The sequence below is a fragment of the Megalobrama amblycephala genome, linkage group LG4 (assembly GCF_018812025.1).
Source record: "Megalobrama amblycephala isolate DHTTF-2021 linkage group LG4, ASM1881202v1, whole genome shotgun sequence".
In the NCBI taxonomy this organism is placed as follows: domain Eukaryota; kingdom Metazoa; phylum Chordata; class Actinopteri; order Cypriniformes; family Xenocyprididae; genus Megalobrama; species Megalobrama amblycephala.
Genome location: NC_063047.1, coordinates 35,500,348 through 35,514,660, shown reverse-complemented (window position 1 = coordinate 35,514,660; position 14,313 = coordinate 35,500,348). Strand labels below are relative to the sequence as shown.

The 14,313-nt window shown below is 37.4% G+C and overlaps 1 protein-coding gene across 10 annotated transcripts in view; it reads right to left on the bottom strand.

The window, feature by feature from the left end:
- Nucleotides 1-14,313, bottom strand: part of kank1a (KN motif and ankyrin repeat domains 1a) — a 52,835-nt gene that overhangs the window by 21,785 nt on the left and 16,737 nt on the right. Inside the window, exon 1 of one of the 10 annotated variants that reach the window (XM_048189078.1) lies at nucleotides 5,768-5,900. The exons of 8 other annotated variants lie outside the window; for them this stretch is intronic. In XM_048189078.1, the coding sequence (XP_048045035.1) occupies nucleotides 5,768-5,816 (49 nt within the window). In that variant the 5' untranslated portion in view covers nucleotides 5,817-5,900. Of the gene's footprint in view, nucleotides 1-1,272; nucleotides 1,301-5,767; nucleotides 5,901-14,313 lie in introns of those variants that run through there. One more of the 10 variants, XM_048189082.1, reaches the window with a different exon arrangement.

Below are 14,313 nucleotides of genomic sequence, written 5' to 3'. Positions count from 1 at the left end.
GAAATGTTATAGTTCAACTAAAAATGAGAATGTTGTCATCATTTACTCATCCTCATTTTCCATACGACTTAAACATCAGTTTGTTTCTGACACAAAGCTATCATATGATAAACAGACTAACACGGTTGCACACTTCTTCGCCTTATAAGACCTCTGAAATGAAACTGCACTCCATTCTAAATAAGCTCTGGGACTGGAAGGAACTAAAGACAGACCAACTTGACCAATCAGAAATGTTTGGCAACCAGTTCACCATCTGTAACCATCTCGAACTACATTGGTTCTGGTGCCAAAAGAAAAACTTGTTTTTGTGTGAAGGAGAAGCTGTTCATCCTTACATGATGGAGCAGCAGTAATAATCAAGATCTAAGATTCGGTAGTGCGGGATTCAGCATTCTGCATGACCAAAAACCGTTTGTTTAAGCAAAGCAGTGACGGAGCAGCAGACATGCATGTGTGCAGCAGATACAGTGGTGGGTCTCATAAACCCCTTGTGGAAGAACGGCAGGAAGAGGAACCAGTGGGAGGTCTGCTATGTTCTCTGAAGAACACAGACTTGGGAAGCTAGTAAAAACAATGATTGGACCAGTCCTGAGTATTACGAAACACAGGACGTGTTAAGGAATTTCCTCCATCTCGCACAAAACACACATATTACAACAACAGCATGCCTCTGTTTTTGCAGAAACATACAGCACAGCCAAAGTTCACAGTCAAACTGAGGTAACCACTTGTGCAATGTCTTGTTCAACAGACATAGGACAAAAATTTGGGAAGTTTTGATATTTCTTTTTTTATTTGAATAGAAGACAAAAGGGCAACTTTTCATTTTCACCATTAAAAAGCACAGCAAAAGAGTTCATCAATAAATCACTTCATTCTGTAAACAATGAGACTGTGTGGACATTTGTTTAGTTTTAAGAAAGAAAATGACTCAGTCTCAACAAAGACGCAAAAATGTGGAATTGGACGAAAATACGCACATGTGGCTGAAAGTCAACTCTGAGCTTGTCAAAACATGCTAAAATGCTGCCATTAAAAATGAATGAGTGGCTTACATTAAAATACATTTTAAACCTAGAATGCGTGATTATTTAAAAATATCATACAGATTAGTTTGCATCACTAACTTTACAGACAAAAACACCTCAAGGGTCAATTTAGGTCAAAAATGTATATAAACACACACACACTTTAGATATATTATATATTCTATGTTCATGCCGCAAAGGTGCATGCATGCAGATGTGACAGACTAAAAAGCGCACCTACCTTGTTCAGTCATTCTTAAACTTCTTCAACATCTAGTAACAGGGAATGAAGTTACTACGGCCTTGCAGTCACCTATAAGTCAAAGCATCTACGCAACACAGAGTGTATATTACAGCTAAGATTAGCTAACTTTCTCAGATGTCAGAGGTCCTATAAGAGGAAAGGATGCATCCATCTGTGTTGAATAGATCAGTGACCAGACCATTAACAAGAGACCCTCGCTGTAAAGAAAAAGATGTCCAATCAAACAATCTTACAAAGTTAAGTCCTCTATTGGCACACAATGGCATCAAGAAGGTTGCTTGTTAATAGCAAACAGGGTCAGCCTGCTACAGATTGACGTGTAACTGCAGGTAGATCATTCTTACTGGTAGCGAAAAGAAACAAAGGCGTGTTTCATAATTTTGACTCATTCAGTGTCACTCCCTGCTTTCAACACCCTGTTAGCAAAGTCTGTACTTGAATATTAGAATATGGGTGAATCTTTTCAAAAACAAAAATTAGAGGTGCCGTAGAACTTTTTTTTTAAAAGATGTAATATAAGTCTAAGGTGTCCCCTGAATGTGTCTGTGAAGTTTCAGCTCAAAATACCCCATAGATTTTTTGTTAATTCATTTTTTTAACTGCCTATTTTGGGGCATCATTAGAAATGAGCCGATTCAGGGTGTGTGGCCCTTTAAAGGAGCTGTATGTAAGAAATCTATTTTAATTAATCATAAAATGGCCCTGATGTGTCACTAGACATTAAGAAATCATGTTCATTTCAAATACTTATATCACTGACAAAAGTAGTCCGGCCAGGATATTGTCATTTAAAAAGTGGACTTGCAGCCCTCAACTGATGTTGATGTTGTCATTTTGTGTTTTGGCCTGACGCGCCTCCCTCCACCTATCTACCAATCACGAAGTCAGTAGTGTTTCGGGATCCGTGTTGCCAGCTTTGCTGTAACCTACCCTAACTCCAGTCGGATAAAAATGTCTAATGTTACTAAATCAAAAAGACCTCGTTATAATTCAGAAATTCATCGTGACAAAGTCCGAAATAAAACCAGAATTTGTATTGGAGATGCTTTTGAAAGATGGAGACGGCTGAAAACGGAGAAGAATTTGAACACAGACGGCAACGTTGCTAATTTTCTCCTGGACAGGTAAGATTCAGCTTGGCTAACTTGTACTTGATGTCAATGGACATTTCATATATTCATGACAGTCGAACAAAGTTATGCATGTTTGTGCAAAGTAACATAACGTTAGCTCACATGGACGTATGCTCTGTCATTATGCTGAGACGCTGAGGAAAACAACATTAGCACGCCCATTATACGGCAATTTGAATCGTAATTGAGACAGTAGCCCAATGTTACCTCAGTAAAAATGATTCGTCATTTGTTCTTCACGTATATCGTGGACTAAGTTACACATGCTGCAAGTTGACCCGTATGACCATTGCTAATGTAATTTAGTTACTACAATATTTTCTGATGGAACTGAAAACAATTGTGATAGCCATTGGTGATATTGAATATGTCCCGCGTTATAATTGCTGTGGCAAATGTTTTGGTTATTTGTTAGCCTACTTATGATAAAAACTTACTGTGTACGTCTGTTCGTCACTTGCCATTGGAAGCTCATTGAAGCAGCCTACGTTTCTGCTGAATCCTGCAGCTCATCTGGCAACCTCGAGTCAGGGGGTGGGGTGAGGGGATACACCGCTCTACAGTATTTTTATAGTGATTGCAGTACCAGTTTAGGCCACAATCCTACATACAGCTCCTTTAAATCTCGTGCTCCACGCCCCAAGAGCTCGCACTTGCCTTAAACAACATAAAAAAAGTTCAAACAGCTAATATAACCCTCAAAATGGATCTTTACAAAGTGTTCGTCATGCAGCATGTCTAATCGCGTAAGTACAGTGTTTGTTTTCATGTTTACCTTGATTCTGAATGAGTTTGAGGCTATGCTCCGTGGCTAACGGCTAATGCTACACTGTTGGAGAGATTTATAAAGAATGAAGTTGTGTTTATGAATTATACAGACAAAAATGAAAATAGTGACGGCTCTTGTCTCCGTGAGTACAGTAAGAAACAATGGTAACTTTAACCACATTTAACAGTACATTAGCAACATGCTAACGAAACATTTAGAAAGATAATTTACAAATATCACTAAAAATATCATGTTATAATGAATCATGTCAGTTATTATTGCTCCATCTGCCATTTTTTGCTATTGTCCTTGCTTGCTTACCTAGTCTGTTGATTCAGCTGTGCACATCCAGACGTTAATACTGGCTGCCCTTGTCTAATGCCTTGAACATGAGCTGTTTTTTGTTGATAGATGTTTTTTGTTGTTTTTTTTTAAATCGGCTTGAATGAATGATTCAATGACTCGCTCATAAAGACTTCACTTGTTTCATTACTGGATGAATTTAGGCTCAATCGAGATGCATCGGCACTGTGCAGACCGATCAGTGTATGACATCAAAGTACTGCAAGAGCGTTTGGAGAGCATACGCCTCTTACGCTTTTGAATTGCTCTCGTGGTACTTTGATGTCATTTGCCGATCAGTCGGCGCGTGGCCGATGCATCTTGAATGAGCCTTTTGTGTTTTTGCTTGAATCTCTTGAATGAATGATTCAACGACAAATACATTTTTAACAGTCACTTGTCGCCACCTACTGGCGTAATAATGTAATTGATACAATCTTTATTTGTATCTCTAATCTCTAATTGATACAATCTTTATTATAAGCGTCAAGTTTCAAAAGGTGATTTGTACGGTGGCCGAGAGAGCTCAACGCACTGCAAATGAAGAAAACACATGCAAATAGAAAAAACACCAGCAAATAAAGAAAACATCTTCATCAGTTTGACAACACATGCGCTGCAAATTCCACAACACTTACAAATAGACAAACATCAGTTGTCAAACTGATGAAGATGTTTTCTTTATTTGCTAATGTTTTTTCTATTTGCATGTGTTTTCTTCATTTGCAGCGCGTTGAGCTCTCTCGGCCACCGTAGATTTGCTCTATTATGATCGCTACCGTAGACATCAGTGTTTATATCCGAACTATAACATTTTATTTCAGTACTTGTGTGATAATCTGAAATATTGTAACACAGAAATAATGATACTTTTGTGGTTGAAAAGAGCCGTTTCAAATCTATACATGACAACTGCTCTCTCTGAGTCAACAGCAGCACCAACACAGATCTGAATGTTCTGCTGTGATCGTATAGGCTACTTGTCAAAGGTTTAATAGACTAAGCCGAATCATTGACATTTAGAATTCGTGGGTGTTTGATTCAAGATAATGATCTTTTAACAATTGATCATGCAGCTCTGTGTGACAGCTATGTATATAAAGCTATGATGGAGGGGAAGATTATCAGTTTCTCATACAAATCTATCATATGGCTTCAAATGTTTTGAAATACAACACAGGAGTCATATGGGCTACTTGCATGATGCTTTAGGTCCATTTTGGAGTATTTTTTTCCCACAAAACACAAGTGATATAGAGTGAAATGACAGATTTTTAGTTTCCTTTAACAACATCCAAAAAGCTTTTGAGACCACCTATAGAGCCTCACAAAAATTCAGATAATGGGTCAAAGTAACATGATCTTTACATCCTCAGGGGAAGAGGAGCATCTGAGAGGCCACACGGCCGTTTCGGATATTGCTGTTGTAGTTTGAGGTGGAGCTGCAGGTGTGTCCATTGACAATTTTCAGAGAGGGTCTCCTGGCATTTATAATGTGACACAACCTGAAGTCAGAAAATCGAGAGGGCAAGATTACATACTCAAGTGAAACAATTTAGATGACCAAATTATTTTACGACCAAACCAGCCAGTTAAACTTCATAATGCTACTTCCCTCCGAAACTATGTGCCAGAAACACACTCAAATGTACAAACTCCCTTTTGATCTTTCACATCAACGTTTAAGAGAGTGGGGAAAAAAAACAGCCTAATGTACACTCATAAACACCATTTTCCCCTTCCCATCAGCCACAGTCATTATGAAGACAAGAGTTGGGAGAAAAGGGGGATTTGCCAGCAGCAACTTGACCATGAAAGCAGGCAGCTGAATTTCATTATAGCGTTGAGCTTTGAATAAGCCAGAACTAAAGAACTTCAGAAAAGAGAGGGGCTGAGCACACCTGTGCATTCGTGTTAGCTTCTGGCAGGGGGGCCAAAGGTCTGACCCGGGCTCAAATGCCCCCAACCATTACTTACGACAACCATGCTGATCCCCCCTTCTTCCAAATCCAGCTTCAAAGCTTATAATTATCTTGACAGGCACAGGGGGGTTCTGAAACTGCAGACCACTTTTATTTTGTCTTTGGTTTTTCAGCCTAAGTAATGCGAAACCAAAAAGAAATCATCTTTACGTGCAAACAAACACTGAAACCCTGCAGTGTATTAAAGACTGCTGCATTGGTTTATTAAATGAAAAATTACAATAATTCAACCACATTGTGATTACCCGGTTCATCTGAATCAAATGTATCCAGGATATTCCAAGAGCTCGACATCAACTTGCTGGAAAAGCCAAAGTCAAACTTCAAACTGTGAGCGCAAACTCCTGCAAGCGGCTGATGCACTAGACGGCCAGTTCTAAACTGAAGATCAGACTGAACGGCCCCAAACCTGATTTAGGTCAGCTAAATATAAAGAACCCTGAAGAGAAAGTGACTTAATCATAACCACAGACCTGTTCGCATGGGCTGTAGGACACTATTTTTATCATTATCACCCTCTTGTCTGGTCTGTTCGCCTTAAACGGCGTCCTGCGATACAGATGTAGATTCACTAGTAAGTGAAGGCAAAGTGTTTGCTGCTTATCAGTAACAAGGACCTCACTCAAAGCTACTATAGCCTCTTCCTGTTTTCATACTCCCTAAAACATAAATACTGTATATGCAATATATTATGGAATATGTGGAATAAACAAATACATTTTGATACTTTTGGAATCAATACATTTTAAAGCTCAAAGGAAGACAACCAACAGTATATATGACATGGACATGTCATATACTGTTTGTTGTCTTCCTTTGAGCTTTAAAAGAACAAATCAGTCTGATTCCAATGCAAGATCATATGAAAAGTCCATTTGTGCCTTTCCAAACCACCTTATCTAGTGTTGTCAAAGGTTAAAGAGGTTTTTGACCTTCGTACGTCATGCTGACAAAGAAATTGGAGATAACAGATTGTTGTGGAATGCCTTAATAGTGAAAGATTATAGATAAACTACTGTTCAAAAGTTTGTGGTTAGTAAGATTTTTTTTGTAATGTTTTGAAAGAAGTCTCGTATGCTATATATGATCAAAATACAGTACAGAATGTGAATAAATTAATTTACTTAATGTAATTTACTCCTGTGATGGTAAAGGTGAATTTTCGGTAGCCATTACTCTGATTTCTGAAGGATCATTTGACACTGAAGACCATTCTAATATGCTGATTTGGTGGTCAAGAAACACCTAATCTTATGATTATGATCTTATGATTTATTATGATTATTAATGCTGAAAACAGTTGTTCTGCTTAATATTTTGTGATGTTTTTCCAGGATTTTTTGATGAATGGAAAGTTCAAAAGAACAACATTTATTTTTAATAGTGAAGACATTTATAATGTTAGAAAAGTTTGTCACTTTTGATCAATTTAATTTAAAAAAAAAAAAATCTTACTGACCCCAAACTTTTGAACAGTTGTGTATAAACCAAGACTCATTTGACATTTTTGAGCTAATGATTGTGCATATTAAAGGTGCTAAAGAGGATGTTTTGTTTTATAAATATTTGCAATATTTCTTGAAACTGTCTTTACTAACTGATAAAAGACTATTTATTAGGTGCACTGAAATGAATAATATTAATATACATCATCTGTGCATGAGGTAGGGCCTTAAAAACATCAGGAATTGGCCCTCTGGCTTGTCAATCTCTGCCGTGACGTTCCTTGTGAGAGACGTGCGCAGCTGCGCGCTCCAGTAACTTTCCACACTCTACAGGCACCGCATGCAATGATTTTGTCAGGAGACAGGAGTAACAACTGCAGATTTAGAGTTACCTGCGGTGAGTCCGACATAATGAATCCTATGGCGGCATTTTAATGCCATTAATGACCGAGCGCACAATTGATGCTTGCGCGCGCAGTAAATCACTTCCGCGAGAGGATAACAGATCTGCACGCGAGGAAACGGGAGCCCGCAAGCTCATTTTAAACCCGCGCGCGCGCATGACATCTCCTCTGCGCGCAGATCAAGCCCTCGCGTGCTCGGACAAGATTCGCAGCACGCGCGTCATCATTCCCCACACTCGCGCTCAATCTTCTATTTCGCTCGCGCGAACACTTTTGATTTTTGTCAGTCGTGGGGCGGGACTTTACTTATTTCAGTGTAACCTCAAATGTCATTGGTCAATTCAGTTTTTCCAGAAGTCTGTTTTGATTGGACGTCTGTTGTAAAACGATTAGACATGGCTTCATCAATGGACCAGATGCAAGTGAGTTAAACTTTATTTATTAACTGATTGATTGCATTATTATTATAATATGGCCTACCATATACATTAACTTGTTTTATTATTATTTTTATGGAGCTGTAGCTGCTGGGGAAATAAGAGAACACATATTATATTTGCTGTAGTTCACCGCTACATTACCACTATACTTCCACTAAACAGTATCTGTTTACCCAGCCAAAATTATATCAGTTCTGAGAACTACAGAAATGTCAAAAGTGTCAATTAAATAGTTGTAACTATGATTCTAAATCCAGAATTGCTTCATGTGGCTTTGGATGAAAGATACATCACTTGTTCATATCAGCAAGAGTTGTTGTGTAAGCTTTTTGTTATCATTCTTTGTCAGTTTAATATATTATCAGGTTAATATATTTTCCATTAAATACAGTATAAAATGGTTTCAGCATTTCACTCTGTTGAAAGGTTGCAGTTAAAGTTAAGATACAGTACACAGTATGAATGATCATACCCCCCGAAACCCAATTTAGAAATCTTTATATCTAAGACATATTTCGTTTTTTTGTTGTTGTTTTTGTATACTATCATGGGTAAACAGATACTGTTTAGTGGAAGTATAATGATAATGTAGCGGTGAACTACTATGTGTTCTCATTTTTCCCCAGCAGCTACAGCTCCATAAAAATAATAAATCAAGTTAATATAGTATCTAATAAGGACATATAATAATAATAATGCAATCAATCAGTCAATAAATAAAGTTTAACTCACTTGCATAATACTAGTAAATACTATAGTGTTTTGGACCATACTATAGTAAAGTGTAGTATACTGTATACATTATACTATTTACAACACTTTGTTAATGAATGCTTCAGTATACAGTGTATTAACTATGATGAACTGATAAACTGTAATAAATACTGTATAGGCTACTTTAGTTTTTACTACAGTAAACTCTAGTGTATATTGTAGTAATATACCCTATAGTTGTAGAAAACTATAGTATTTGGGTAATTTGTTTATATTACCCTCAACAACTATAGAATTACCACAGCAAATAAAAGTACTATACTATACTATGGTTCAAAAACACTATAGTATTTACTATAAATTACTATAGTATTTTTTTCATCTGGTCCAAGCCATGTCTAATCATTTTACAACAGACGTCCAATCAAAACAGACTTCTGGAAAAACTGAATTGACCAATGACATTTGAGGTTACACTGAAATAAGTAAAGTCCCGCCCCACGACTGACAAAAATCAAAAGTGTTCGCGCGAGCGAAATAGAAGATTGAGCGCGAGTGTGGGGAATGATGATGCGCGTGCTGCGAATCTTGTCCGAGCACGCGAGGGCTTGATCTGCGCGCAGAGGAAATGTCATGCGCGCGCGCGGGTTTAAAATGAGCTTGCGGGCTCCCGTTTCCTCGCGTGCAGATCTGTTATCCTCTCGCGGAAGTGATTTACTGCGCGCGCAAGCATCAATTGTGCGCTCGGTCATTAATGGCATTAAAATGCCGCCATAGAATCCACTAACACGACACAGCAAATGCCGGTGGTAAACACTCGTGTTCCAATACTCGTGCACGAGTTTTGGGAGGCGTTCCCTCGAAATGAGCTGTGAAGGAGGGGGGCTGTTCTTACACATGCGCTCATTTCAAAAACTCAGTAACAGTCTTTGGTTTCTCAGTCGACCAAAAGATCCTCTTTAGCATGAATAATCCGAAAACATTACACCACCTCTGTGAAGAGTCTAATGTCAAGAGGTCTGGTAGAGTGAGACGCTGACTTGTAGTAATGACAGTTTTCAAAGAGCTACTTTTGAAGAAGAGCTGAGCTCTTTCCTTTATAATCTAAAACTCTATTTCCTGATAACAGAAAGGGTTGCATGGGCATATATATACAGAATGTGTTATAAGACAGCAAAGTTCTTTCAAAGGTAAAGAGCTGAACAAAAAGTAAAATACCACACAAAACTACCATTTTACAATTAAAAATATATATATAAACCATTTTTACAAATGAGGACATCCCCAAAAGGAGGTTTTGGCAGATTTAGCTTCTGGTTACAACATTTGTCCCCAAAATAATGGTTAGGGAAGTACACACAAACAAACAAAAGACAACATTATTCCCAGAGAAAGCACTGATAGTTTTTTTTTTTTTTTTGCACTAGTTTAAAACTAAACTACAGATTAAGCTAAGAGAGAAAGTCTGAAAATTTTAGAAAGTCTTTCCAAAATTATTCTTTCCCAAAAATGAATCACATGAACGATTGACAGTCTAACTTTAGTGACAGGCATAAGTTCAGAGCAACTGAGATAAGTATATGAACACATAAATCACAGATAATTGTAAACCCAGCATGTCTTCAAAAGTGTCTGGATTCTTTTAACCAAATAGTTCCTACACTATTCAACTTCTCTTCTTTTTAATAGCAGAAATGTACAGCAGTGAACACACTTCCACTTTTGTCCGCTTGCAGACTGAGGGCATAAATGAAGCCAACAGACACTGTGGATTGTATCAACATCTCTACGCCAGACTAAACTGGGGTTTCACTGAGCTAGTCAATGCTACAAGGCATTTTTGTGCAAGTCCAAGTGCAATTTTCTGACAACACTGCCATCTACAGGCCTGTATTCTTCAAACATACACATTTGCAGTAAATGGGTGCATGAGCACATAAAAACTATTTAATAATTTATTAATTTTCTGCCAAGCACAAATACAGTTAAAATACATAAAACTATTAAGCTTTGTCCATATGAAATCACCAAACTAACTTCAATTAAATCACCAATTTTAAAAAAAGAAAGAAAAACATACATACCAAAAAAACAACTGTCATTTGTCTCACTGCTCCAATAAGAGAAAAAAAAAATACAATTTTAAGTGATGTAAAACAAGCACTCAAGAGGAAACGGATCACTCCACATAGCGCTGCGGAGCAAACTCACTGCTTCATTTAACAATGTCCCAGCCCTTCCACTCCACAGGGTGTATAGAGGAGAGTGGGTAGTCCCTATCGGCCACACGCTCTCGCTATCTTTACCCTCTTTTGTCTGACAGATGGATGTCTTTTTCTACTCATCTTATTCTACCACTTTTGGAACTAAATAAAAATCTCCTCACCTCTGTCCAAGCGTGCAAGGACAGACTGGAGCCAGTTATTTGTTTAGCTCTCCAGTGGAGCCAGGCAGACTGAGAGGCCCAGCGGCCGTTCTTCTCATGATAAAGAGCCTTGAGAGGGCTGGAAGCCAAGGGAGCCTCCCAGAGTTACAGCCATAGAATGCTGCACTACCATGCTTTATTCATCAAAACACATATCAAATCATAGTGCAGGATTAAGAGTAAATTGTTTGGTTCTTTGTGTTAAATAATTGTGTCTATGAGGCGCTTTGATATTCAAAAAAAAAAAAAAAAAAAAAAGTTCTAGGTAACCCATGTGAAAAGGATGAGAGAAAGGATAAACATCTTTAGTTGTGTTCAAACTGACACAAGGTTACCTCAGAGGACCATTTATGGGAATATTAATCCACAGCTTTTATATAGATAATATGGACCAATTAGACATTAATATGTGTATTATATTTCTTATATTATTATATATAAAAAAAATATATTGCAAATCTTTATTATATATTTTTACGGCAAAACAAAATAAACACATAAAATATTTTAGTTTCTAACCTCATGTATATATGTGTGTTTTATATATATATATATATATATATACATACACACACACACACACACACACACACATACCACACACACACACACATTTAATAAAATATATTTTCCATATATTTATTATCCATAAAATATAGTATAATAATGTATAATAATTAGATACAACATTTAAAAATACAATCAGACCACTCTTTTTTATATCTTTAAAATAAATTTTAAAATAATTTAAAATGTATATTAGATAATATAGTTGCTGGCTGCTGCTACACAGAATAATAAAAAAAAAATAATAATAAATAATAATAAAAAAAGATTAAATGTATTCATTCAAAGGATGCTTTGTTCCTGCAATTCCCACCAACATGCTAATTCCAAATTAAAATGTACTGTTTACAAGACAAATTTAAAAAAAAAAAAAAAAAAATTAAATAAAAAAATAAAAAAAATCACTGGGAACCCAAAGGGCGCTCCTTGTTGACAGACACTACAGGAATGTTTTAGACAGCAGTTACAAAGAAGCAGGAGAAATTCCAACATTAAACACACCTTGCCAGCCTTAATTAGAGCTGCGTTTAAAGGCTAAAGGGTTTTGTTTGGCTTAACCACTTGAGCTGGCTAGGCTATAATGGTGCTAATGAGAAAGGGCCCATTCCAGGGGGCTGGGAAGAGAGGGTTGGAATTTGCTGGGAAATGCATGGAATGGGCAAACCTTACTACTTGGCATCCAATGGACATTAACCTTCCACAAACAATTACCAGCAGAGGGGACTGGTACAACTTACACAAACTCAGGTACATTTCATTTAACCGCTTCAGAACCATTGGCTTTAGCACAAGCATCCAGGTTTTGTTTGAAATGCGTTAAAAATCAATTTTCCCTCTGCTCCCCACGCTACAAGTCCCTAAGATCCTGAAGCCTCCCCAGCTGTTCCCCTGCCCAAAATCAGCACAACAAAGACCCAAAGCGTCCCCTGTGAAAGTTTGGGAAATCATTCATCCGCTATGCTTTCAATCGAGTGAGCAACCGTAAAGGAAGCAACAATATGTTTCAGGGAGGTACTCCGATACGCTTTGTAAAACTCACCCTAATAGATGCCATCAACAGACGCAGGTGAAAGAAAGCAACAACTGGCTCAACCTCAGCTACCAAAGCTCAGCTACAGCTTCCAAATTGAAAAAGAGACATAATAGCAACAAATTAACATTAATGTGTCAAAGGATCTTGTTAGTGGTGTAATGTATTCTGTCTGTATTCATTTTCTAACCCTCATCCACTGTTTATGCACAGCCATCTGTTGAGCGGTGACTGGACCAGCTGTTAAAACCCCAATATTTGAGTCTCAGAGTCAGATAGGATCTCTACTAGCCGGTCACCACTCTAGTAGTCTTTTGTCTCCAGCTGGTCCAGAGGGACTTCTGAGGTAACGTCATGGCCAATGATGGCTATTAAATGGCTTCCTTCAGCCATTCATGCTGATATTAAGCGGACCGATATGCCACGAGCTTATCAGCAGTAACCGAGAGATGCTCTTTAAGGTCGAATGACACGTAGAACAAAGTATTCCCATGGCTAAGTGATAAGATAATGTTGGTAACGTTGTCTGAAAATTAAAGAGGAGAGCTTGGTGGGAAAAGAAATGAAGTAGAAACCTTTATGATTCTGACACATCAAATGCACTTTATCTTAAGTTAATAAATAAGAAAGCAAAAGAGATACCCAAGTCATAGCCATTTGTTGTCTGAAAAAGGGTAACAGATTTCGGATGTTTACTGGCAGCAAGTGTGGGAGAGACATAGATAATGGTGTTGTCTCAGTGAAGTGATTTGTCTCACCACACAGTCGAGGAAGAGAAACTGTGAGGATCCCATCTGGGTTAGACACTGGTAGACGAAGCCAGTTTGAGGAAACCCCCACATTTACTCCCTGTAACTGCCATCCAGCACACACACACACACACACACACACACACACACACACACACACACACACTTCCACCAGTCCCATTCTCTCCATGGGATCTGTCGGACTGTCAGAACACTAAAGCGTGCTCTGTAAAACCTCTCATGACTAGAACGAATGCACTAGACACAATCTGGCAGTAAAAATTTTAATTGCTTCCTGTATAACAACTGAGGCTGGAATAGGCTGAACAATAGTGAGAGGGGGGGTGCATGAATACTTAGATTGGGCTTTGACTTGCTTCCCATACTGGCATATATCATCAGTCAGTCAATCAACGGTCAGTAAGATGTTTACTTTTATTCAGCAAGGTCGTATTAATTTGACAGTAAAGACATTTAATATTTTACAAAAGATTTCTATTTCAAATAAATGATGTTCTTTTAAATTTTCTATTCAAAGAAACCTGAAAAAAGTCTCCACAAAAATATTAAGCAGCACAACTGTTTTCAACATTTATAATAACAAGAAATGTTTCTTGTGCACCAAATAAGCATATTAGAATGATTTTTGAAGGACCATCTGAAACTGAAGACTGGAGTAATATCACCACAGGAATAAATTAATTTTTTAAACATATTAAAAACTAAATTGTAATATTGGACAATATTAATGTATTTTGATACAAAGCTTAGTTGAACATAAGAGACTTTTCAAAAACATTTAAAATCTTACCAACCCAGAACTTTTGAACAATATCGTATAATAACCCATTTACTGAGATATCAACTGAGATTCATAAAGAAGACACACTGTAAACCCTAACACTCAAAACACTTAATTGGTTTGAGTAGGACAAACTTAAATTTGTTAAGTTACATTAACTGTTATTAGTATTTAGAACTTTTTCACAGCACTGACATATTTCATGTAAACTGAAC